The sequence below is a fragment of the Cyrtonyx montezumae genome, unplaced genomic scaffold, assembly GCF_038088225.1.
Source record: "Cyrtonyx montezumae isolate F1298 unplaced genomic scaffold, pur_monq_1.0 scaffold_0, whole genome shotgun sequence".
NCBI classification, from domain to species: domain Eukaryota; kingdom Metazoa; phylum Chordata; class Aves; order Galliformes; family Odontophoridae; genus Cyrtonyx; species Cyrtonyx montezumae.
Genome location: NW_027071824.1, coordinates 31,695,336 through 31,721,877, shown reverse-complemented (window position 1 = coordinate 31,721,877; position 26,542 = coordinate 31,695,336). Strand labels below are relative to the sequence as shown.

Genomic DNA, 26,542 nt, shown 5'->3' with positions numbered 1-26,542 from the left:
ATGTAGTTTAAGCTTCAAAACAGGCTTTTATCACATATACACCAACTAGACTGAGTCAAGCTAATTGATCCAGAAAAAACAGCTAAGCATAATCCTCATATGCAAGATCGACAAGAGAAACTATCTTGATTTAACTGCTTTAAAATTTGAGCCTGGTGGCTGAGAAATATTGGACCTATGACTGCTACGTAGAAAACGGTGGTTGGGATATAGGCAGATCATTTTCTAATGAAAAATGAAACCTGTTATTTTGAAAACACTTCTTCCCAAGAAATTATCAAGAGAACAGTCATAAGCCCTAATACATCAATCTCTGAAGCTCATCCATAATGTAGCCCTCGTTCTGTTTGTTCTAAGAAAAAAAGCCTCGTTTACCTGCAGCTTCTGTTCATCTTCCATTCCCTGCAGCCCTGGTAGACGGCGTTCAGCCTCATCCAGCCACTTCATTAGATTATCATGGTCCTTCTTATACTGAGAAAACACTGGAGAGAGTTCCACCACTTGTCTCCTCTGAAATGACCTGCCCTCCTACAGTTCAGAGTTCAGGGAAAAAAAATATATGAGAAGAGGGAAATAATGAACAGGATAGGTCTTATTTATTTGAAAAACAAAACTATTCTACAGATTCATCTGATGAAGAAAAATTCCAAAATACAGGATCGTACAATTGAATCACAGAACGGCTTGGGTTGGAAGATTATCAAGCTCCATCCTCCTTTGCCATGCGTAGGGCTGCCAATCACTAGATCAGTTTGTCCAGACTTGACCTCCTCCAGAAATATACAACAGTAGAAGCCATTTAATTTTTTACGAATAGGTATATATTCCATTTATCTGCATAGACTGTATCAAAGTCAGCCGAAGGGTCTTATCCTGCTACATCTCATCTGAGCTGTATGTCATTTTACAAACTCAAATATGATTTGAGCAGGTGAGTTGAAAGGAACAGAAATATAGATCCCCTTTCTCCTATGCAAAAAAAAATTTTAAATATAGCGTATGAAAGCACAACTATATACTAGAGTCAGTAATTGCTGATAATACCCACTGTAGAAACAGAAGAAATCTGGGGTCAGATTCTCATTCACTACAACTTCTCTGAACAAGAACTCCATGAATACATTTGAATATCTTTGCATACAAGTGTCAATGTTGCCACTCTTAACCCAGCCCTGTGGCGGAGGTAACCCATTGCTGGAGGGCCAGGAGGGACAAGTAGTGAAGTAAACACCCAGTTGTCTGCACCCATCTGTGCAAATACATACAGGGCAGCCCTCTGTGACACTGAAAAGGAAAAAACAAAACCACTTCCTCAAAACCTTCAAAGAATCAGACTGAGTGCACACACATTTAACTCTTCTGGAGACACTGTTACATATTGAAAAAGGTTATAACCAGACAGTAAGTGGGATACTAAAGGGAACTCAGCATAAATGAGCTTCAACTCCATTAACTATTGTAATCATACCTGTACATTATTGTACTTTGTCTGCAGAAGCACCAGCTGCATGCGTATCTTCTCTCTCTTATTGTCTTCCATAGGCTGCTGTAACAGCTGTCCTCCTCTCTGTAAAACCTCCTCAATCTGAGCTCTTTCTTGGTCCAGCTAAGTATAGACAATTACAAAGGAAGAAAAGAAAAAGGAAGTTAAAAAAAACACACACACATTTTCCACTCTATTACTTTCACAGTAAGCCAGCCTTATAAGTTTAAGTAGAAAAACAAGAAAAGATGCACAAAGTTCACTACCTGGATCAGATTATATAAAACCATCATGAAAATACAGACTATACAAGAAGAGGCATCAGCTAGGAAAAATATGGGAAAATCATGCCATGTCTCCAAAAGCCTAGCAACTCCTTTTATTTTTGATTCCTGCACTAAAAAGATTTTCTCAGAATTCCCCCAGTAGTCAGAGGAAATATAATGTGAGGAGAAAAAAGAAAAGGATTTAGCCCATTGTTTAATTCTCCCATTGCTCACAAACCTTTTCATCTTCCTCACTCAGCTCCTGGTGCTTTTCCACAAGTTTCAACATATTCTGTAGGTCACTCTCAAATTTTTCCAGGTCTGGAAAAGCCACTCTGACTTCGTGGGGCTCCGACATGACAGGGAGTCGATCTTGTCCAACAAGCATCTGCAACATTTTACATAAATAAATACACTTTTGGGTAATTTCATGCCAAGATCTATGCTTAGAAGAGAATCAGAAGCAGATAGGCACCTCTTTAACAAAGATCTGATCAATTCCCTAAAGTTATTTGTCTTTATTATGACACCCAAAATAAGCATTTTGTGGCATTCCCCTCACCTTGGCACTTTTGATGTGCTGAGAAACCTTCTCAAAGTTACGGTTCAGTTCTGCCAGCTTTGGTTCAACAAGCTCCCGGCATGACACCCCACGACCATTCATTAGGATGACAGCCTGATCACGCACGTTATCCACTCGCAGACTAACATCGTCCAATTCAGATGTTAATCGCTGAGCAAAAGAAAAAGCAAAGGTTTACAGTTGGAAAATGAAGGAGTATTAAGCAAATAAGGCAGCAGACTTCATTTAGAATCAAAAACTGATAATTTGACATCTTCCTCCTTAAACTGTAATGTTTCCTACCTTCACAGTTTCCTCCTTTTTGCTTGCTGGCTCAATCTCATCCAGCAGGGCTTCAGCCTGATACAGCCAAGTACTTATGTGGGCAACATTTTCATCAAAGATTTCCAGCTGGCTCTGATGATTCTGGAAAAATATGAAAAGGATGCATCAATGAAAATAGAAACAAAAATAAAGAAATAAAGCAGGAAAAAACAGCCACTCCATATAATTCTGAGAACTAAGTGCAACACTGAAATAAAAACTGTTGTGGATACGTCATGGAGATAAGCAGCAAAAATCTGATTGCACTTTTTACCTTCAGTAAGGTAATCACAAGATTGCAATTTTCATTTCATAAATTTATATATTATTGTTTCTAAGAGAAATAGAAATAGACAAACTCAGGTGAGTTTTCCCTCAACAAACAGTATATTACAATATTGCAGCCAAACCACAACATCTCTTAATCAAAGAGAGAACAAGTTATTGCTAGCAGATACACAACAGTACATGTGGTTGGTTTTCCTTGTTTTATTTTTAACTGAAAGGGCATTACAGCAAAACCTATCAATTATAATAATTACAAGTTTTCACATTTTACTGATTATTATTTTACTGAAGTTCTAGTTTTCTACTTACTATATTAAATTCATGAGCTTATAGAAAGATACACAGAAAATATTAATATAAGTTCCAACTTCTGGACTCTCGTTAACATGTTATGAAACACAACACTTCTGTAACGTGCTTTTGTTTGTCATTTATTATGTATTTGGCAGAATCAGCTATGGTAAGGTAAAGAGCAAAGCCACTAGTTGTTTTCTGATGCTTTTATGCCCCTTAACTCGCTCAGGCTATATGAGATGGTAGATGCTACCTTTCAGGATTATTTTGGAAGTGACTTATTCTATGCACTAAGGTAGTAGGAATAGTAGAAAATAGGTGGGAGCAGTAAAGAACTAAGTAACAAGGAGACAAAGGGCTAGCACTACTGGTGAAGAGAAGGTGATAAAACACATTAATTGGCAAGAGGGACTAGGAGTAAATAAAGACAAAAGATTAAAATGTAATGTGAAGACATTAAAGGGAGAGAAAAAAGGAAATACAAAGAAGGCATGAAAACAACGTATATGTGAAAAGTGTTCACTAAGCATTTTCTGTGAAAAAGATAGCCATACCACAAAGTCTGGAAAGTTAGAGCACGGAATTGAGTCCTAGAACTGATTCAAGAAAAAATAAAAGACAAAAATAAAACTAAACCAACAGTTTTATTCTCAAAACTAAAGCAAATTATTCCCACGTAAGTCAAGTTAACTGCCTGAGATATTTATACAAATTCACTCTCACATCCAGATTCTGCATTTTCATCTCTTATCTACTGAAGATCACCCATTTCTACTAAGTACGTGGTACCAATGCCAATGTACGTTCAAACACTTGCAAAATAGTTCTTCCTTATTGGAAAAGTCCTCAATAATCATCTCTTAATTCATATAGTAACTAGAAATGTACTCTACATTCCTTTAAAAGTATGATGCACCACAGAAGCTCACAGAAAGTGATGGCAACTGCTCTGAGGGCACAGAGGTAGAACTGCTTTAAATGCTTGTCACATGAAACTTACCAGCAAGGTATCACACCAGTCTTCAGTCCAGGTCCGAACTCTGCTCCAGCCAGCATTAAGAACACAGAGCTTCTCCTCCAGGGAAGTCTCACTTCCTTCCACTAGAGCCTGGAGCGTGGTGCAGCTTTCTGTAATGCTCTTCAGATCAGCTTTCCTCCTTTCCAGCTCTCTCAGCACATTCTGAAACAAGAAGAGCCATTCACACATAGCACGCTGCAAACTAGCTCCAACCACAAGGGCAAGGGAGTCAGGCATAAGAACTAAATTATGTGTCATCTCCTGAATATTAGGTGTATGGTTCCATGAGGAAAGAAACATCTCTTGCCACACAATATCTCCAATTATTACTGATAACATCTGGCTATTTAGAAAGTTCTTTCTCAGTCTACAGCAAGTGAAATAATGCAGTTAATTGAAAATACTGTCTGGACCTTCTTGAAAATCTTATTACCTGTGAGCTGAATGATTTCAGTTTATTACCTTCGGGAAAGAAACAAGCATTCATATTACCACATACATTCTAAAATCGCCTCCAAAAAAGCTAAGTCAGAAAAGACTATTTTTCATGCAACACAAGGGGTTTATCCTCCTGGTGGTACACAGTAACAGCTCATGAATTATCTTAATTGCTTAGAAAGGTATAGTAAATTTACTTTAGTAATTAGTTTACTTTAGTAACAATTTAACATGCTTATTTGGAGAGAAATCTTAGAGATATTCCTACATTAGAAGTGTAGTACTAACGGCTGTTAATTCTGAGTCAAAATTGTGAGAAGAGGTTATGACTAGATGCTTTTCTAATTTTGCAGGCTTTGGAATGTAAAGATTCCACACAGATCTATTCCAAGAGGAAAAGGTGACAAACCGAAGAGTGGAAAGATAAGAACTGACATTTGTTGCTAACTCCAACTATCACACACACAAGATTCCAAACTTGTGGAAGTGAGAAAATCATTTTCGACAGAATAATTAGAAGGCATTCTTCTCCTTCTGAAAAGTTGCCATTTATGGATGAAAAAGAAAATAAGGAGATACTGGAGCTTTTTGGTTTTTAAAGGCACACTGTTTAAGACCGAGCTGTTTCAATGAAAAGTTACAAACACAACTTCTCATTAAAAACATAAATGAGTTTTCAATGTGCTCTCCTAATAAGATATTTTACTCAATCCAAAATTGTATTTTCTGACAATTACAAACATATACCTATGAATCATGTTAGTGACACAGTAAGTCACTTAGATATCTATTAATATCAACTATGTAGCAATATCATAATATTTCACTGGCTATTTCAGTTTGAGTCAAGATGCCCGAGATGAAACAGATCAGATTTAGTTAGCCAATGAAATCTACAAGATTTGACATGCAGCCAATCAAATCTACAAGAACTTCATCATGTAAAAGACACAGGAACAAATTACAGGGATTTAAATTCAGTCACTTCCACATAATGTTGGATGCTATAATGTTGAACACATTAATTTATCCCACAAATTTTTAAAGCATGCTCACTTTAGCCCAGGCGATTTCTGAATCCAGGTCAGAAAGCAAGCTCTCTGAAGCAGACTTCTGCACTAACTCTGCCTCAGTGGTAGCCAGCCACTCTGACAAAGAGGCAGACTCTTTCTTCATTTTGCGTGCCAGCTGGGATGCTCTTTCAAGATCTTGTTTTCCTTCCGTAACCTACGAAAAAATGAAAAACAAGGATTTTAAAGATAAAAAAAAAAAACTGAAGGGTTTGTCAACTAAGATATCCACTTGAATTCAAATCTTTTCATTTTATAGCTGTCTTCCTGTGTTATGAAGGACTCTGCACACAAATACTGATTATAAACATCTGCACCTTACTACACAAAGCAGAAAATATAAACCTGAATAATTTTCAATTAAGATACATTTAAAAGAAACATGCTTATCACTTACTTGTAGCTAATAATCACCAAGTCAAAATTTAAATTAAATTAATTATGGTTTTTAACTGAAAAAGAAACAACACAGAATCCAGTATTTTGGGGTGGACATGACAGCAGAAAGCCAAAAAAAGTTTCACAGGAAATCTAGTCTACCCTTGAAAACAGCTCTATAAAATAAACGTGAAATTTGATGTTAGCTGCAGTGTAATTCCTTCCATTTTACACTGACTACACAATTTGTCTGGTCAAACTTTAACGCTTGAGAACAAATCCAACCATGGAAGACAGATTAAAGTGACATTTCAAAAACTTCTCTCAGTCTCAATTTAGCATTTGCATGTATTAATACGAAATAATATACTCCTTGAAGATGTAAAAAAAAAATGTAAATTCAGAGATACAAACAGGATTGTAACCCTATATTGCAAATATCCCTGACTGACTGCACTTCCCTAATTTCTTGACTTCATATGGTATGAGCTGTAGGCGTACAGGTTACTTTAAAATCCACACCCTCTTGAACATTCTTAACTTTATAAAAGACCTATTTCAAGAAACTACAATGCTGTTATCTGGGCACTAACATAGTTTCATTCTGAATAAGCCTGATTTCGCTTGGACTTCTGTCTTAATTTAGGCAGGAGAAAAATTCTTGATTTCGCCCCCCACCACCCTCCCAAACATTTAGTCATTTCTGAACATAAAAGCTACTACAAAATTTACCCAAAATAATATTTAATGAAGTTCTTAGAAAGCAATTGTATGTGCCTTTTTTATATCACCCTTCAGGCAAATCTTAGATGGATTACAGAATCACAGAATCATCTGAGTTGGAAGGGACCCTTGAAGGTCATCTAGTTCAACTCTCCTGCAATGAACAGGGACACATACAGCTAGATGAGGTTGCTCAGAGCTCTGTCCAGCCTGGCCATCTCCTATGAGGCATTTGTCAATCACGGATGTACCAAAGCTCTACATTTACTAGAGGGAAGGACTTCACAAGTGCCATTCCCATAGGTGAAACTAGGTAGGTTGGCTCTGCTTGCAAGCTGCTTTTGGATGACAATTTGCCATGTTCTCATACGTGATGCCAGAGGTAGGAAAGACTGAGGGTTAGGGAACAAACAAAACAGTAAGTGTGAAATTGCAGTGGAATTCTTTCTTTTATTAGTATGACTCATATAATGCCGTTGGTGCGTCTGTAATCTTCCATTCTCTCAACCGATTAATTCTGGATGTAGCAAATAGTTCATGCAGTATCAAATGGCTCGTGCACTATCAGCTGCAAAATCAAAAGCTTATAATGCCATCTGACATCAAAACAATAAAAATAATTTATATGCGGATAAATGGTCATACACAGATTTAGTTTTCTTACCTGTGCCCCCAGGTCATTGTAAAGAAATTTCAATGCTGTCAGTTGTTCATCCATTCCTTTGGGATTATCTGTCTGTTGCTTTTGTACAATTTGCCTTCCTGTCTTGATGACAGTTTCAATCTCCAATTTTACTTCACTGAGGGTTTTATAGAGTTTCTAAAGCACAAAAATACACACTAGTGATTAACTTCTAGTTCAAATCTTCAGACTACTTCACTAGGCACACTTAAACTCAGAGCTGTGGATTAAAAGCAAATCAAAGTAACACTGGGCAATGCAAAAATATCTACCAAGCAGATTTCAAACTCCTGATGTCCCACATTTTATTCTAGTTTTAATTTTTACAGAAGCAAATTTTATCCCAATAGCTCAGCAGAGCTTACTCCAAAACATAACCCAAATCAAAAATCTACTACTGCGATCTGTGCTTGACCGTTAGTAAATTTATTTAAACAGAACAAATACAAAGAACCAAGTAATCCTGCCTGGAGTCATGTTTCCCATTGGTCAGGCAGGGTTTTTTGTTTTGGTTTGTTTTATTTTTACTTTTTTTTTTTTTTTACATATCAACTCATCTGTTTATACTTAATTCATAGGAATTGCAGTGTTTTTCTTTTCAATTTTCTGTTGATATTCAGTAAAAAAAATTATAACGCTATTTTCTTCCCTCAGGACTTGAAGCAAAATTTCCTTCTGGGGAAAGATTAGGATAGAAGAATCACACTTGAAAGAAACAACTCCAAACATAACTTAAGAACACTATGCTTACCATGCACTTGTCCAGATGAGTTTGGATGACATCTGGGTCGGTATCCTTCACATCCAAGACATGAAGCTCCACCTTTACACTTTCCAACACGCGCTTGCAATCCAACATGCGCTGCTCAAAATTGGCTGGTTTCTGAAAAAGCTGATACTTCGTAGACACTTCACGGAGTTTTCTCTGTTTTAATGAAAATTATGTTAAGAGATCGATCTAAACGAGCATCTGCACTTTGATAACAATACTTAAAGCATCTCCCTTAGTCTAATCCATCTCTCATGCCACCACAACTCAGGATACATGTTAACACCATTTCCCAAGCCAAATTCCATCACCTACTTCTAATCTCCACATGTGGTGCAGAAGAGCTCTAATCCTCTTTCAACACATTTTTAAGATATCAATTCTACTAAAATGCAATGACTTTCTTATTTTCAGTACCTCTCCCATGATAATTATAGGATTTCAGATTTCTTATTCAATTAATCCAGTGCTATTTGTTTTCTAATGAAAGCATGTAGAACCATATGCTATTAACTTTTGAGATTTGGTTGACCTCACCAAGCAAATTACAGACTGACAACAGCAGTATGCTATTTGAAACCAGAACCTCTGCAAATTAAAATGCCTAGTGTGATTCTGATATTTTTACCTGCAAAACATCCAGCTGAGTTCCACCTCGGGGAGACCGGCATTCAGGAGAAGCAGGAGGGAAAGAGCGAGGACTTTTCTTGAGCTCCTCTAAAGTGGCCTCATGAGCTGCAATTTCAGCTTGAATTTTCTACCATATAAAAACAGGGAAAAAATGTTACAACATATCTTGAAGAGAGGGAAAGAAGAGCTTGCTAGCTATTTAATATCCTCCAGAGTAAATCCAGTTTGTGAAGTTAAAGGATATCAGATTTATTTTAAAGGGAAACATTTTATTATGATTCTGTGATTTTAAGGATGGTTTTGGTCACAGCTAGCTAAATTGAAAAATATTAACATTATTATTCTTTAAAACATTCTTAAAATAGGAAAGCAATTGAGATCACAAAACCTGTCAATTAGTACATCAGCACAGGAATGAAATGAAACCTGCATGAATTAGTAAGTCTACTATGAGTGCTATCACCAGACCTATCAAACTGTTTGGTATTAGAGAGCTGTAGTAGAATACCTGGGCCTCCTGTGGCATCTGAAAGGCATCTACCCTATCAGTCAGGTAAGACGTCAACTGTCTATCCAGCTCTGCTAAGTTTTCCTGCAAGACCTGCAGCATGTGGTCAGTTTCTCGCATGGTCTGAAGCTGCTGTTCCAAGGCAATCTGTCGGTTCACCGCCTTAACAGGAAAGAAAAGTACAACATGAGAGAGCAGTTGTTCTGTTCTCAAAACAAGGTGGGGAAGACCCTAGAATTCCTACGCCAGGAGAACTGTCTTAAAACATGTTATTGATATCATTAACTGATAAATAATGCTGCTAGATACAAGACGGTGAAAACAAGTCTCTCCTGTCACCTCCAGGAGGTGAGTAGGCTGTTAAAATAGGCATTTCACAATTTACTTAGTCACTGGGAGTCAGGGACATTGTGATATGCTATAACTTAGTGTTGTTTGATGTGCAAACCTTTCCTTCAAAACAGTAAATAATGCCTCCCTGTTCAAGAGTGAAAGTGGGGGTTCACATTTCCTTCCTTTCATTGTCCCCTCTTCCTCTTAAACAGCTAAACTTTTAAGTTCATCCAATTGCTAGCCAGTGGGTGCACAAAATCCCCATTACTAGCACACACACTGAGACAGGAAGTAGTTAACACTTCACATCAGCACTGCAGATACAAAAGTTGATAGCTTTCATATGGCAGTGAAGTGCTACAAAATAGTAGTAAATGCTAACTTAAATGAAAGTTCGTAACTCCTAGCTTATGCAAATGCATTCACATTGCTCACTGTAATGAGGATGAACCAAAATTTTCTCTGTGACTATACTTTGATAGAAGCAGGAAATAAATTAAAAAAAAAAACATCTCCAATCCTACAGTCTGGCTGGGGTCTGTGCTACCATAACACTCAACAAATTTATGCAACCTGAAATACTGCTAGACATCTTCTACCTAGAAAACCTAGAACAGATAAGACAAGTATGAAAAGAGGAAAGGGGTAAGGTAAAATATGAAAAACGGAAAGAATGTTTTCCTTCTGTTCCCTTATTATGCTGTAACTTCTTCCTAGCACTTTCAAAGAGTGAAAATGTCTCTATTCATTTTTACTACTGCTAGTGAGCAGTACACCACTATTTATGACAGTAGGAAGGGAACATTAACCTCAGTTATTGAACTTTATTGAACTGACACTCCTGAGATTGTAATTGACTTTTTTTTTCTTTTTAATGAAAGTTATCTAGGAAAACACAGAGTGGGCTGGGGGAAAATTGGAATGCAAATGTGCAAGACAGAGCACGACTGGTACCAGGTGAAAAACTGTATTCTGCTCGTAGGGTATTATTCCAAATTGAAAGCTGTTGACATTATGAATTTTTTCCTCTTTTCCTGTGTTGAAGTTTCATGAATTCAGCTAAGAATTCAGCCCCCTGTGCTGACAAACCTAGCCCCTAAATTCTTACCAAATGACTCAGTTCCTCATAGCGGGCATTGAAAGCCTCCAATTTTTCACTGATGATATCATCAAGAATCCCTCCATCAATCAGTGTCTGCCCAAGCTCCCGAATCTGGGTTCGATTATCAGCTGGATGACGCAGGATGGATTCCAGAGACTAATTAGCAGAAAAAGTTGTAAAGTCAACGCATCGAGTAATTCTGAACTTTCAGAGGTAGAAATCTGGCCACATGCAAAGAAGTTGAGTATTCTCAAGTTAAAAAGTGTAAAAATGAATAAATTATGGCTTAATCCACGATGGCACAAAGCAAATAGAGTAGTAGTTTTGTTTTAGATAACTAAACTTCTCAGCACTTCTCACCTATTCAGCAACAATTCACACAGTAGTGCTGGAAGGAATTAATTTACAGAGGATAGGAAAGCATGAAATTTCATCTCTGCATGGTATCAAGATTGTCAGAACTGTTATAAACAAAAAAAACATCTTTTTTTGGAGGGTGGAAGCTGTTGGTATAATAATATACATTCCAAATTCAGTGTCAAATTCAATTTTCAAAATCATTCAAATATACATTCCAAATTCAATTTAACAGGAAGAATCAACACACAGATCAATATTCTAGTAAAGAGAAGAATTTATGTTCTTTCAAATGTAGCTATCTGAAAAGTCACCAGTACAACAGAATGACAACAATACCTCAAGAGCATCATTGACAACATCCAACTTATCAGACAGATTTTCTGTCATTTGCACTCTTTCTTCTAGAGTGTTTAGCCAAGCTGTTTCTAAATCAAGATACTGAAGCAACTCAATCCAACAGGACCACACCTCCTAGAATCAACAGAAAAAAACTGAAATTAGCCTTGAAATTAGACCTGTCAATAGGCTTGAAGAAATTGCATTTCTCAGATACCTCCCCAAATTAGTCAAGTAGAACACATTCAAAGACAGAGCATTCTACTGTAAATTGAAAAAGAAGCATAACAAAATGAAAAATGCAAAACACATAGAAAAGTCTCAAAACTCAAGCTAAAATATCAGACATCCAGATACTTGTAACAATTTGAGAACGTAATGAAGTCTACCCCCTCCTTCTCCTGAAATGTAGGATGCATGCAAACCATCATCAACTTGTACTAATCATCCAGAAGTTTCTTTCTGTCATTTCTGAAGAAAGACAGACAGGTAATGTCTCAGGGCTTTGCTACCTATTTGCAAAAGTGCTGATTACGGTACAGATTTTAAAAGCAACTAGACATATTTAGCATCCTTCTCCATTCTTCATGTCACCTAGCCGAGTTTTGTTTGAGATCTGTTAGTCTTACCTCTAAAGTGTGGCATTTCCCCCGGATCCTATTACACAGGAGCTGGTAGTTTTCCAGCACAACATTCAGCTCAGTTGCCAGCTCCTGACCTCCAGATGGCACTTTAGTGGCCAACATCTTGATGTTATCCTTGAGAATTTTCACTCGCACCTCCTTCTGTAGCACATCCTCCTTTGCTCTCTGCCCAAAAAATCATGTTACACAATTCAATTGCCATCCATTTGGCTATTAACCACTCAAAAACAACTACCAAAAGTTTAACACCGTAAGTGTAGCTGTCAAAAGCTTCTCAAGTCTGAGCACAAGAAAATATCGCTACTAAGATTACATTATTGGCTGTTGAATTTTGCCCTAATCAGTATTTAGGAAGCAGGATAGCTGAAAGGTAAGAGACAGACCTGGACTGGACAATGTGGAAACAACTAGAAGGATCTAGGAATAGAAATTTTCCTTAGTTTTTTCTTTTCATGTTTCAAGGATCATTTTATCTAATTGAAGTACCTCTGACATACTAAATTCTGCTATAAACCACCGAGCCTTATATACGACAGCATTAATGTTGGACATATTGTTGTAAACGTAAGGCAATCAGAAAAGAAGTTCCAGTTAATGAAAGGGCAAAGGATAGAAATTTGTAATGTTCTACTTTATGGTGGGATTAACAAAACCTACCTCACATCATTTAAAATGTACTCCCTCAAAATAGTGGGAGCTTCATCCAAATAAGAGCACAATTAGGCAAGCTGAAGAGTTTTTCAAAACCTTATGTAAAAAATGCTCCTTGGTCAAATACACAGAGAGTGCTCTTCCTCAGTACTAGAGGCAGACCCACAATAACACTCTCAATGCAAATATAAGAGGATACAGAACTGTTACAGGCTCACTGACATATCTGCCCAATTAAAAAGCATAGAATATAATCTGGATTTGACAGAGGTTAATATGCTAAAAGTCAATCAGATTTCCCAATTATAAGAAAACATTCTTTTTTTTTTCTTGGCATGTGTCCAGCAGGCTGTCAGGCTTTGAAATCTCGAACAACTTCAAAGGACACAAATATATTAAAACACTTGTTAAAAACTGCTTCAAGAAAACCCCTTCAAAAAGAACATTTCAGAACTTCAACTAGATTTGTCAAAACACTTGTAAGGAGTGAAAAAAACACCCTTATTTTCTGCTCAGAGTAACAGTGTAGTGAATAACTCAAAATATTTGTCAAGACACACCTGAACTCCTACTGAATTGTTTAAAAATAGAATTACTGTTTGCTGTGCACATACAATTCAAAAAAATTACCCATTCAGATGATAATTTATATTGAGACAAAAATAAATCCTTCTCTTCATTTTTTGTCAATAGTTCCAAAATTAGAGGGATCAGCATTACTATTTGCAATGGATGAGGAACACAAGATAACCTATATTACAAAGCTGTTTAGAACTGCTTTTCTAAATGCAAAGTTACTCTAGCATGGGACAAGAAATTGAAGTCCAACAGCTGGAAGCAGAAGAATATGATTTTAAAACAGCTAATTTAAACAGATAGAATATCACACTGTCTTCCTTTAGTTACTTCTGTAATGAGGTGTCATATTCTCGGGATTTAATGCTCTATACATTGCAAGCCCTCCTGGCTTAGAAGGTTCTGTGTGCTACTACTCATTATTAAATCCCCACACTTCTTGGTCAAATACAACATCTGCTTTTATAGTTCATGCTTTAAAACAAAAATTTCCATAAAGGAAAGCTGAAAAACAGCACTAATCTTCTCATGACCTGAGCTCCTTTACATACAGATTATTCCACAAAAGTCCAGTCCCTAGAAACCATTAAGTTTTGTTTCCCTTTCATCAGCTCTGTACAATGACCTGATATTCCTGACCTTCATTTCCTCCACTGCGTTCTCTAATTCTTCAGGGGACTTGTATTCAAAATCTTTCTCCAAATATTCCTCTTCAGCCTGGGTCATCCATTCTTGCATCTCTGCCAAATCCTTCTTCAGATTTACAGCTTTTTCCTGACTTTCAGACAGGCGATTTTTCTGACTAATGATCTAGAATTCAAGGTGAAGAAAGAAACAGCAGTTTTGGTACTTAAATGCCCTTGCGTATGTGAAAAAACACAGGTTTCTGTTAAAACACTTTCTACCAAAGCATTTTTCAGGTGTTTTTAATTAGCAAAAGAATACTGCATTTACCACAACTGCTGTCCATCCTCCCCTCCCATCCACATCACTTTTAGCATATCAACAAAATCTACAGGTAAGGAAGGGAAAAAATATATTTTTTTCCTTATTGTATGTAAACTGGTGACAATTAGTAGGAAAATAGTCAGATAGGCCAGGGAGGGGAGATGAGGTGAAGAGAACACTCTTCTGCTCACAGATATCATATAGTTAGGTATACCTTTATACAGAACATTTAGACACTATCAGGCCTCACACTTTTGTACTACAGCTGGGCCAGTCTGGAAAAAGGTTCAAGCTTCATCAAGGTTTTCCTTGTCAGGCACTGTGACAAAATAAAAATGTTTCTGTAGAAAGCAGAAAGCTTCCATCCAAAAGAAACATCCACATACTCCAGACTGAAGTGGCAGTCTATTTATAACCTTTTATTTTTCAAAGCTGCCCGGTAGGAGGCTGAAATTACTCAAGGTCAAAATAATATTCTAAATTTCAGGGACAAGAGAAGAAGGTCAGATTTTTTTTTTTTCCTCTCTGAGAAGAGGTAAAGCAGTATGAGACAAAGTAAATGCTTTCATTTTTATATATAAATAATTAAACTGAAAGAAACACAATGAACTCTTAAAATACCAAGAAATGCACATATTTAAACAAAACTACTGTTGCATAGGGATTCCCTAGCACATTTGTACTTGAGAAGGATTTACTGCACCATGTTGAATTTCAGCCATTTTGATAGCAGAACAAGCATATTTGTCAAAGGGTCAAAAATATATTATCAAGGGTCCAGAAGAGGACCATGATGATGATGCAAGAGCTGGAGCACCCCTCCTGTGAAAACAGGCTGAAGGAATTCAGCTTGTTCAGCTTGGAAAAGAGAAGGCTATGGAGAGACCTCATTGTGTCTCTCCAATAATTAAAGGGCGTTAATAAATGTGAGGGAAATCAACTTTTTACATGGGTAGATAGTGACAGGACAAGGGGAAATGGTTTTAAACTAACAAAGGTAGATGAGATGTCAGGGGAAGTTTTTTATTTTTTTTGAGAGAGTGGTGAGGTGCTGGAACAGGATGCCCAGGGAGGCTGTGGGTACCCCATCTCTGGAGGTGTTTAAGGCCCTAGGCAATCTGACCAAGTGCAAATTAACAGATGCAGAAACTAGTAAGCACCAGCAACACATGAAGAACTCACCTGTTTGCTCAGTTTCTCCCACTGTGTCTGGCAGTCTACTAGCCTAGATTTTGCCCAAGTATTTACACCTGCAATAGACTGACTTCTTAAAGCTGACTCTAGTTCTTTCATTTCTTTTAGTGATGGCTCAATCTTCTCCATTTCATTAACAAAAATCTAAACACACATAGAAAATATAAAATGAATTTATAGAGTACAAATGATTTTGCAGTATTTAATTACTTCATAGAAAGTTTAATTAAAAACAAAATCAGATGTATATTCTTTCCCCAGACACTAACTTTGGAAGTTACACTGTAATCACTTTATTGTCAGATGACATTCTACTTAACTGTGATCCTTATCTGGCAACAGCTAGGAAGGAATCTTTCTTGCAAAGCACATACAATTACTAAACCATATAAGTTTAATCAGACATATTTGCTTTAATTATTTTTAAAATTTAAAAATAATTTTTAACATCCTTGAAAGTTTTATGCAGAGAGTACTTTTCACTCGTAGATTCAAATTGTGTCTAATAAACCTGAGAAAAATGTAAACATTTTTATGGAAGACTTAATGTAAATCATGGATAAGTATTTTTAAACATAGTATAGACCTCTGAAATGTATGAAGCATTACAGCTATACACATAAGAAAGCAATTAAAACTTTTCCTGAAGATAGATCACTTTGCATAATATACCACAGGCAACAATAGTAGCAAAATAACGAAGAAGAGATGGTAAGCATATAATTTCAAAAGATTCCTAAGGAAAACAGAACTCACTGTGCACTGGTCAAGCTGTCTTTGAAGTCCTTCAGCATCTCCTTGAGCAGCCTTTTCTGTCAGTAAAAAACCTTTTACACCATCCATCCATTTCTGAACAATTTTTGAATTAGTCTAAATCAAACACAGTAACAAAGAGTTGATAATGCTGTAAGCATATGGCAGATGTGTTTCATCAGTGCTGAAAGACTGTTTCAGAATGCACAAGAATTTTATCAGATTTTGCATGACGTCATTTCTATTATTTTCTTCCTTTAATTTCTCCATTCTTAATGTGAAAACATAATTCCTAATAGCTATATTCCTGCACTCATGGTTTAATTGGCACTGTACTAGTCCTGGCTGTCACACAGAAACATTGGATAAACTAAAGAGAAATGCATGGCTTCAAGAAGTAATGTAGCTACCCTTCACATGAAGGACCTGGTGGAAGGATTGAAATAGCCTTTTCTTCACACTATAAGCTACATACAGTCATTTTCATCACAGTCTTTTGAAGAGTCTGCTGCACTTAAAGGAGGAAATACAGCCCCTATAGATATCTTTGAGAGAAGATGAGGAGAGTGTAATAGTAAACACACTTGAGAGGTTGAAGTTATGCAGGGAAAGCCCTGAAGAGAAACACAGGCATGAAAAGAAAATGCTGCACAGGATTAGTCTAAATACTGAAAAACTCCAGCTGGTGAGGCCAATGGTAGTTACAGTATATACTCAATAAAGCAAGGCACAGAAATAAAATTATAAATACAGAATTGTAATCACCTGACCTAAAATTTAGCAGTTGCCTTATATTCTGGGTAAAGTGGGACAGAAAGGTTGCCATCACCCTCCCACACAATTGTGAATGTTAACTACCACCCTTACAAACAAAACCACAACAAACTTTATATGATTACCATTTTTATGTATATATGAAACTTTATATGATTACCATTTTTAAAACAATATAGTTGTTTGTTTTTTTTAATAGACGGTATCTTTCCATTTTGACTCATTTGTCACAACAGACCACTGTTACTGGAGAAGCCAAGTCAAAATTCATCATCATCATCTTCTATTCTACACATCACAAGGAAGAAAATGCACACATCTTTCAAGATCAAAAGTCAGAACTAAAGAAAACCCATTAGACTTAGGACAATACTACCATTAGAGGTCAAAGTTATGACACTGTCCTCAAGCCTCTTCCTTTTTGAAGGAATTCTGTGGAGTTCATTAGCCTGAACATTTTCCAGAATCAGACCCCAGGAGGCTCTAACAGTGAACCACAGTTTAAAAATATCCACGCCTATATATACACACACATAATTACAAAGAGTTGCCATTTGACAAGGCATTTTAGCTTACACTTAGCTTATCTTGCTTACAGAAAGATATGCATAGCTAGCTAAAGATAATAAGTGGCTAAACTAAATTAAATGGGATTACTCACAAAGCTAGACACACATTTAAATATCTTGCTAAATCACAAGAAAAATATACAGAAATTCAACAAAGCAAATGCTCCTGAACTGCACAGGTAAGTAATTACCAATGCTCAAACACCCAGTGTAGGCCGTGGATGAGTAAGAGCTCCCAATTGTTAGAAGTAAACTAAAACAATGGATTGATCTCTAAAATTTATTCCAGCAAGGAAGATAATGTGCTGAATATCAGCTTTTGGACTCCAGAGAAAAGTCACATTATGTACAGCTATGGAGTAGATTTAGAAGAACTGAAGGTAATACTTAATCAAAAGCACAGCAAACAAACCACATGTTATTAGAGACAGAACAAAAGTTTTCTAGCAAATACAAGAAGTAATTGACCAAGGGAGTCTCATCTACTTTTTCCTTCAAATGACTATTACAGACAATATCACAGCAAAACTAAAAAGCACAGAAAGAGATCATGTCACCAATGCACACGCTGTCAGCCTGGGGGAGCTCTATCACACCAGAAACTGCAGAAATGACATCTGAGAAGTAGGTCCTACAGACCGATCTGCCACTGACTTGTTCATCTGACTAACGAGGGCATTTTAAGCCATGTTCATTTGTCTACTTATATTTTCTTTTCAAAAACATAAATGTGAGGAGTGCTGCTGTAGAATGTCTCATTTTTAGAAGTGAATTATGAAAAAAGGAAGCATTAAACATAAACAAACACTTGTGCACAGTTGTAAATAACCACATGTTCTCCACGGCTTGCCATCCACATATTCCATTTTTAACCCTCCCTCTTTTATTTTTTCCCCTTTCATAGTCAGAAACTTCATCTGTTAACGAGTACCCAGTCATTATCAATCAAGTTATTTTTGTGTCTCTGGTATTACAGCTCCAGTAATTCATTCAATATCTGCTCCACAAGAAGAAAACATACACTTTTAAGTAAGTAGACCTAGCTCAGTGCAGCTACAGATAAATCAAGACAACTGGAAAGCTACAATAATTTGATGAGCAAGACTGATTGGAAGATGTTGCACAAATGAGACTAAGAAATGGTCACATGTATAGTATTTACTCTGTCATCCTAAACAACTAATAAGTGTAAGCAGAAAGAGGGAGAAGAGAACAACACATTGACCTAAATATGTACCTAAGAGTAAGGAGAAAAATTAAGGACAAGACGTTTGCTCATGAACAACCACCAAGGACCTGGCTAAGTCTGTAAAAGATCATTTCTTTTAGGATCCACTACAACAAGCCAGACCATTCTGGCAGATCACAAGGCAGATCCCACTGACCAGTGGCTCCTCCTCAGCTTCAGGGTGCAGCAGATAGCTACAGCTACAGAAGGATGGATTCTAAAGAAAACAGACTAAAAGAAGGAGTTCTTTCAAAAGTATGTGCAAATGTGCATGCATTCATGAACATGTTTAAAGAACAGGCTTTTATTTTGATGGTTCAAGTAATACATCCTAACAATAACATAAAAATACTACAAAAAAGAAAAGCACTTTTCTTCTGAAAAGCTGCAGCTCTACCTACCATGCACAGGTTGGTTTGTGGAGTTCATTTACAAGCATGCTAGGCTAGACTGAACTACTATGCTTTTCCTTCTCTCTGCAGCCCATTCTAGGAGCTCAGCAGTAAAATGAAAGGCATCTTAAGTCCTCAACAAAATTATTAGTGAATAACACTTTATGAGCAAGAGCAAGCTTCTCCCTTCATTCTTCTCTCCACTTATAGTTTTTCATGAGCGTGGTTTTGCATTCTGCTTTTAATTTTAGTTAGAACACATTACTTCTACTATGACTGTTTTTTTCCACATTTGTGGTTTAAAAAAATGCTTTGAGGTTTTTACTCTTTCCAGCCATAATCACCAACAGATTGTCCAACTCTGAGTGCAACATCATACAAGTCAATTACCTGACCACATTAATGCAGATTTCAGTATACATGCATAAGTCTATAATTGGGCACTTATTAAAGCTCCTGCTCTGTTGGAACTGGAAAACTCACTGTACCTAAATATTTTCTTCACTTGCTTTTTAACAGTCTGTACTAATTATGTATTATTGTTGACAGAAATTAAACATGAAGGAACAGGCCTCCTAGAGCAAGTATGTAATTTCAGTTTTAAATGTCAGCCTAGTGAAGTGTTGGGCATCTGACACCAACCACAACAGAGGGTGCCCAGCCCCTGGTGGGATCAGGCCTTCAGCAATATAGCTGACCTACTCCCCACTTTGGTATAATCTTTTCTTCTGGTACTGGAAGAAAATGAATTCCAATTTTAAGTGCAAAATAGTGTTATTAGCAGATAATATACTACACATGTTGAAAACCATACATTACTCATCTACAATACACTTGCTGTGTCCTGCTCCACAACCATTTCACTTCCCAGTCAGCACCATCTGAATGTAAGAGTATAAAAAAGAATGGCCTCTGTAACAACTGAGTTGTGTAACAAAAAAATCCTTTCATTTTACCTCAAATAATCTCAACTTGGATATAATTTCTTCCAGTAGTTTAACATCTTTGGAAGTCTTGAGCCTTAGCTTGTCCCAGTGACCTTGCACATGCCTGAACTGTTGCATGTAGACCTTCGTTCTATCAGAAGACTGTTTCTCCAAAGCCTTTGTTTCTTCAGCAAGTTTATCTACCTTGGGTTTCTGGGCTTCCAGTGTCTCACAAACAGTCTGCAATGAGAAGGAAGGAACAAATACACATACATTTGCTTGCAGTATAAGGTTTAAAACAGATACAGGTGGAAAGTATGCACATACATTTTTAACGCAGTGTGATGAGAAAGAATCTTTTTTTTGATATGTTTATGCTTTCATCCTTACTTTTCTTTACAAGGAAGAAGCAACACAAAATGTATCATTTCCTCAAAAAGGATAGCTAATAATGCAGTGATGAGATCGGGAACAGAGATGCATACTTTTGAAAACCAGAGCCTTTTGTGCAACATGGCACAGAGACACAGACTGAGTCAATCCCCTGCTCAAGTCTATTCCTAAAAAATTTATCAGTGCCTGCCATGGTGAAGAAGAGGGAGCTGCTCAATCCCAGGCCTTCAGGCAGTGCATTATCCATGTTTGCTCTGATCTCACATAACAATCCCTAAAGACCCACACTGATATACTGTGTCCTCTCAGGTTAATTAGTCACTGAAGACAACAGGAAGGAGGGATCCAGAGACAAAAAGGAAATGACAAATCCCCAAAGGCTAAATGTCATTGCAATTCAGCCAGCGTATGGACCAAAAATATCTCTGCCAGCTTTAAAAAATACAGAAGAAACATCAAACACCCTTGTTTATTGTGTTCTCAAAAAATACATTAAAAAAGGATTACTCTCTGCCAAACAGAGGAGAGAAAGACATGGCCTACCCCACACCCAGTAACTGGAATTTGAGAGCTTCTCCAGAATTACATGCAGCCATCTTCATTTTACCATACGGAAAAAGAAAACGTATTTCTGAATTCAGCATTATTCTACAAAAGCACTGAGAGGGGAAGGAGTGGGATGTATGTGAGTTCGTTTGATTTCTTTTTGTTTGTTTGTGTTTAAAAAAAAAAGCAGTACTGGAGATACAAGACTCCTTCTCCCACTACAGCCCTAGTATTTATAAAGTAACTGGCATCCATAGATTTCCATATACTTTGGATGTTTATAACAGGAAACAAAAATTCTATTTCTACTGCACTGAATTTGCATATCAATTACTCTTATTTATCAAAAACACTTTTTTTCCTTTGAAATTTGGAGACCGCTGGAGTACAGTTACCCTCTCAAAATATCCCGGTAATATAAAACTGAATGAAATTGTTGTCCAGGTGCTCCTTTTTCACCAGAAAGGCATTCAAAGTCCAGCTTGGCTACATCCAGCACTTGCAGGAGTCATGAAGTAGCCAGCCTTGGATCAGCCACCTCAGCTCCAAATTCAGCCAACCAAACTCCTATGAAGGGGGACACGCCTGGGGCCCTGACACCCTCTTTGGCACTTTGGGACTTTTAAGTAGGTAAAAAAGATAAAGATTACCTTGGTCTGCTGCAAGGCTTTCTCAACCTTACTAGGGTCGCTCAGCCCACTCGCAATTGCCTGCTGTTTGCACTCCACTTCACTCAGCACATCCTTCAGCCTCTGCAGAGAACCTAAGAAGTCCTGGCTAGGCAGGCTTTCTGTCTCTGTTATTGTCAGAGATTAATACAAACACAAGGAAAGAACATAAACACAAGATCGAAACTGTAAGAGATGTGAATTAGCGTATTCATTAAAAAGAGAAATCATGAGAGATACTGAATCCTGCTGAGACACTCCAAGAGCTGAAGGTCTGCTAATGGCAACATTTTTTTCCTTTCTAAAAAATAAATATATTCTTATATAAAGTTCTATTCCATTTTATGTAATTAAGCACCTAAATCACTTGGAGAGGGGGAAAATCAGTAATACTTGGGCTTTTGCACACTTAAATCTCTTCAACTTAAACACATATTCATACACACAAATACAAACACACAAAAAAAAAGCTGCCAGCATTGATGGTACTGAGCACCACACAAACAAAGACTTTTCAGACACTTAACTAACAATCATTAAAAAATAAGACTCGTGTCAGTAAGAAAGCCTGACAAGTTCACAGATCCTTGGTTGCTATACTAGCTGTTCCTCCCCATTACATGGCTCTGGAAATTCTTTCAACTTGCAGCAATTCAAGCTATACTGTAAACAAACCCTTTCCCTCTGTTCTTTAACCATGGGCAATCCAGAGAAAATCAGCCATTAGGAAAAATATACATATACACAAATATAAAGGTGGCATACCAAGATAAATGACTTTTCTTTACTGAGTAACAATTGGCTTAAATACACTAATGTTGCCTCAAATTATGTGTGGCATGAAAAAGAGTATTGCAGTCATAAAAGATTACCGTTTTATTGGTATTGTATAAGAACCAACTCATAATAATCAAAATAATTACCCCTCACAGTAAGAATTAATGTATACCCTGTAATTCAACCATGACAGATATATATTATTCATACAGTTTTCTGCATTGATATAACTGAAGTATTAAGGCCTTGTGCAACTCACTGTATAAATGGCCTACTAATTTACTACTTGAGTCTATTTTTACTACACACCAAGTAAATGCTCTTCCACCTGGGGCCATTAACAAAACGCTTCCTCCAATTTCTCAAAAAAAAAAAATAGAAAAAACTGCTTATAGTTCTGTGTTCTTCATATTAACTTGTAGAATATAACAGAGAGATCTATTTTGTGCTATGAAGTCAGCATCATGGTTTTACTGCTCACACAATTAATTTTTTAATGTAACAAAAACCCAAGCAGAACATGCCTTGAAAAGCAAGCCAAATTCCAAATGATTTGAAATACCACTGTTACAAAGGGGATTGTGTATGACTCACAAGTTCAAACAAGCTGTGAAAAAAAGAAAAATAAACTCCACTCTCACATTTAGATTTTAAAAGGTTTCCTTAATCTTCCATTTTTAATTTCTAGTATTATTTATTTATGTTAGTGACAGACGCAAGCAACTTTTCAAACGATATTATTCACTTTAATTATTGTTTTGCTGATCTATTAAATGTAGTTCCAGGAATGCTACATCCTTGCATAATGACTTAACACCAGGGAACAATAAAGTTTATATGTGCAGAGAGGAGATAATATAAATATTCTTTCAGGTGAATATGAAGATTTTGTCAGTCTTATCCAAAAACTAGTAGAACCGGTTAAAAAAAAAAAAGTCTGGAAATCTTTAGAATAGGATGATAGTGAAAGGCTTTGTTTATATTTTTGGTTTTGTGACCTTCAATCTTACGTTACCTGCACTATCTTTCCTTCTACCAAATAGCTTTCTGAAAGTATTTCAAACTTCCATTTTCAGTAACCATAGAATTGGTTGAGTAGGAAGGGACCCTTAAAGGCCATCTGGTCCAACTGCCTTGCAATGAACCTACAGCTCCATCAGGTTGCTCAGAGCCCAGCTCAATCTGACCGTGAATGTTGCCAAGCACAGGGCATCTACCACCTCTCTGCACAGCCTGTTCCTACACTTCATTACCATTACTTCAAATGACCTTTTCCTTATATCCAATCTAAATCTCCCTCTCTTTTAGTTTGAAACCATTTCCCATGCTCTGAGAGCAGACTGTTTACAGTGAAATCCGAAAGGTATTACTCAAAAGAAAAGTATAACATGAGAATGTTATAACATAACATGAGAATTGAGAGGATTTATGTAAAAGAATATTTACCTTCCTTCAGCTGCCGGTGACGTTCCTCTAGTTTCTGGCAAGTCAACTTGAAGCGATCAAGAAAACCATTCAAGCTCTCCTGAACGAAGTCTGGAGGCATGGGCTGAGATGTGAGCCCCTTGCAGGCAGCTTTCAGGTGTTCCAATCGTGGACTCAAGCTTACAAGGTAAGTTAACTCCCTCTGTGAGAAATTAAAAACAGAATCAAATCACACCTTGTTAACACAAAGGTGTAAGCTAATGTAAAAGCTTATCTACATTATTAGGGCAATGATGTTAAAGCACTCCTAAACAACACAGGTACCAAAATGTTCCAGTCAGATCCAGTGCCTCTCAGAAAATCTAAGTTACCTTATTGAGGATGCTCTGGGGGAATTTCTAGGGTATTTTTGTGCTCCATCTGACAGCTTCCAATCAAAAGCAACAAGTTTTGCTAGACTTACCTGACACAAATCTTTCAGGACTGCTGAGGGCTGGGATGTTGAAGAATCATTTTTAAGCCAGCCCTCCTTTTCAACTATAATCTTCTCAAGCTCATTCATTTCTTTAAAGTATGCATTAATATCTTCCTGGTACTTTATCTTTTTGGCCAGTTCTTCTAGATGCTGAACCACTTCTTTCCATCCTGACAATATTTTCTCCATCACGTTCTTTAAATCCACTGCAGGAAGTCCCTCTAAACAGATGATATAAATTACTGTTGATTAACTGCAACTAATTTTGCTTAACAAGGCTTTAACCATTCATCTCTTCAGATACAGGTAGGTGCATTAACGTGCTCAAAGCTTTACTTCCAGGTCAACAATCCTTAAAATGTATTACTTAACAGTGTTCTGACTTCTGATTTCCACAATCTAAGTGAGAGGACATGTAAGTAAAATATTCCATTTTGCTTTTTTTGCTAAAAACTGAACACTTGGAAATGTACTGACTCTCAAACTATCACAACTCTCTTCACCATTCTAATTTGCCTACATGTTGGTTTATCAATTCGTTTATAACTGGGAACAGCTGTTGACAATGTCACAGTGCACACATATATGATTAATAACTAGGTAATATGATTAGCAATATCAAAAAGTAATTTCCCACTCAGTTATTCCATGAAGCATTTGCTTCACCATCTTTCTGGTAAATCAATGCATTAGTTGAGGATGCAGTACCATGAGTGAAAAGTCTTCCTATCCACATACATTCCATATTCTTTTATTTCCTCAAGTGCCAAAAGCAAGTGGCAATTTTGCTGAAGAAATTTCAGTCCAATGTGTGTTCAACAATATGTTCTTGTCATTGCACACTTTTGATGTTGATTTTGTATCAAAATACACTTCTTTATATGAGGCATATTTGGGTCATCTGAACTTATCAGTTCTGTCATTTGGACAGGAGTACAAGGAGATTCATATAGAGGGGTCAATTTTCTGTACTGTTTCAGCACAAATACAGCCCAGTATTTCATTCTGGGGAAACTAGCCAGCTTCTACAGAGGAATTGGAATGCTCTGCTCCATAGATCCTCCCACTGTGCTTCACACACTGTCCATACACTTGGCACATCTACAAAACAAAAGCACAGCAGCTGCAACCAGTCCCGTAACGAAAGTATGCAATGATCAGTCACTGCTAGTATGGCACAGCCTGTACAGCCAGAAATGGATGCATACAGATGTGCCCATATGCAAGTACAGCTGGGCCTGGTTTTGGAAAGAAAGGCTGTAATTCCAAGCTGAACAAAACACACTAGCAGACCTAACAATGCTGGGGAATGTGGATTGGTTATATAAACCTTATTTTCTAGAGATACGTAACTTTAAGGTAGCAAACATTAGGACACAGTTTTCTGCATCTTCCTTTTCACTGATACAATCCAATTTTTCAACTATGTACTTTTTAGTATTATCAACAAATACTGGCTATTTAGCCACAACCTATCACAGTTGGAGGGAGTTAAGAGAAGAGTGAGGAGGGGAAGATCTTTGTCAATGTTTAAAAACTAGACAGAGCCACAAGTTTTTAATAATCCAAACTCGGCATCAAATCCGTGGCCTCAAGACCATCAGTGTTCAGGCAATGACAAGTATTTTATACAACTTCACCTGCATCAAGGAAGAAAGGAGGACTGGAGATGCTTAGGATGTTCAGGCATCCTAGCAAATGAACTGGCTGGGAGAAAGTGTGACAGTTGAAAAGTGTGGCAGTTGGAAATAAGGACACAAAACAGTGATACCATCCAGTCACCCAATCTGAATACAACCGGTTACAGAAAGCTCATCAACAGTCAAATGCACAGCAGACCTAAAAGATCGTATCTTGGTTATCTGAACAGCTCTTTTGTGGAGAAAGTCACACTGTGCTGATGAAGTTTAGTCATATTATGAAACAAGATTTTGGCAAGCCTTGAAGATTCAGCTATCCACAGTTTTTCTAGGGATAAGTATTTCAATTGTCAATCAATCATTTTCTCAAGCATGTAAGGCTTTTCTCTTGCCTTTGAA

At 37.0% G+C, this 26,542-nt stretch overlaps 1 protein-coding gene across 1 annotated transcript in view; it reads right to left on the bottom strand.

The window, feature by feature from the left end:
• Positions 1-26,542, bottom strand: part of UTRN (utrophin) — a 296,332-nt gene that overhangs the window by 208,836 nt on the left and 60,954 nt on the right. The window contains exons 19-39 of the mRNA XM_065731580.1: positions 24,492-24,724; positions 24,050-24,230; positions 21,809-21,954; positions 20,250-20,459; positions 16,334-16,447; positions 15,566-15,721; positions 14,075-14,245; positions 12,194-12,373; positions 11,565-11,699; positions 10,875-11,024; positions 9,434-9,595; positions 8,924-9,052; positions 8,278-8,451; positions 7,509-7,664; positions 5,730-5,900; positions 4,218-4,397; positions 2,615-2,737; positions 2,312-2,482; positions 1,988-2,137; positions 1,469-1,606; positions 376-528 (exon numbers count right to left, since the gene is read on the bottom strand). Of these exons, the coding sequence (XP_065587652.1) occupies positions 376-528; positions 1,469-1,606; positions 1,988-2,137; positions 2,312-2,482; positions 2,615-2,737; positions 4,218-4,397; positions 5,730-5,900; positions 7,509-7,664; positions 8,278-8,451; positions 8,924-9,052; positions 9,434-9,595; positions 10,875-11,024; positions 11,565-11,699; positions 12,194-12,373; positions 14,075-14,245; positions 15,566-15,721; positions 16,334-16,447; positions 20,250-20,459; positions 21,809-21,954; positions 24,050-24,230; positions 24,492-24,724 (3,383 nt within the window). The remainder of the gene's footprint in view (positions 1-375; positions 529-1,468; positions 1,607-1,987; positions 2,138-2,311; positions 2,483-2,614; positions 2,738-4,217; positions 4,398-5,729; positions 5,901-7,508; positions 7,665-8,277; positions 8,452-8,923; positions 9,053-9,433; positions 9,596-10,874; positions 11,025-11,564; positions 11,700-12,193; positions 12,374-14,074; positions 14,246-15,565; positions 15,722-16,333; positions 16,448-20,249; positions 20,460-21,808; positions 21,955-24,049; positions 24,231-24,491; positions 24,725-26,542) is intronic.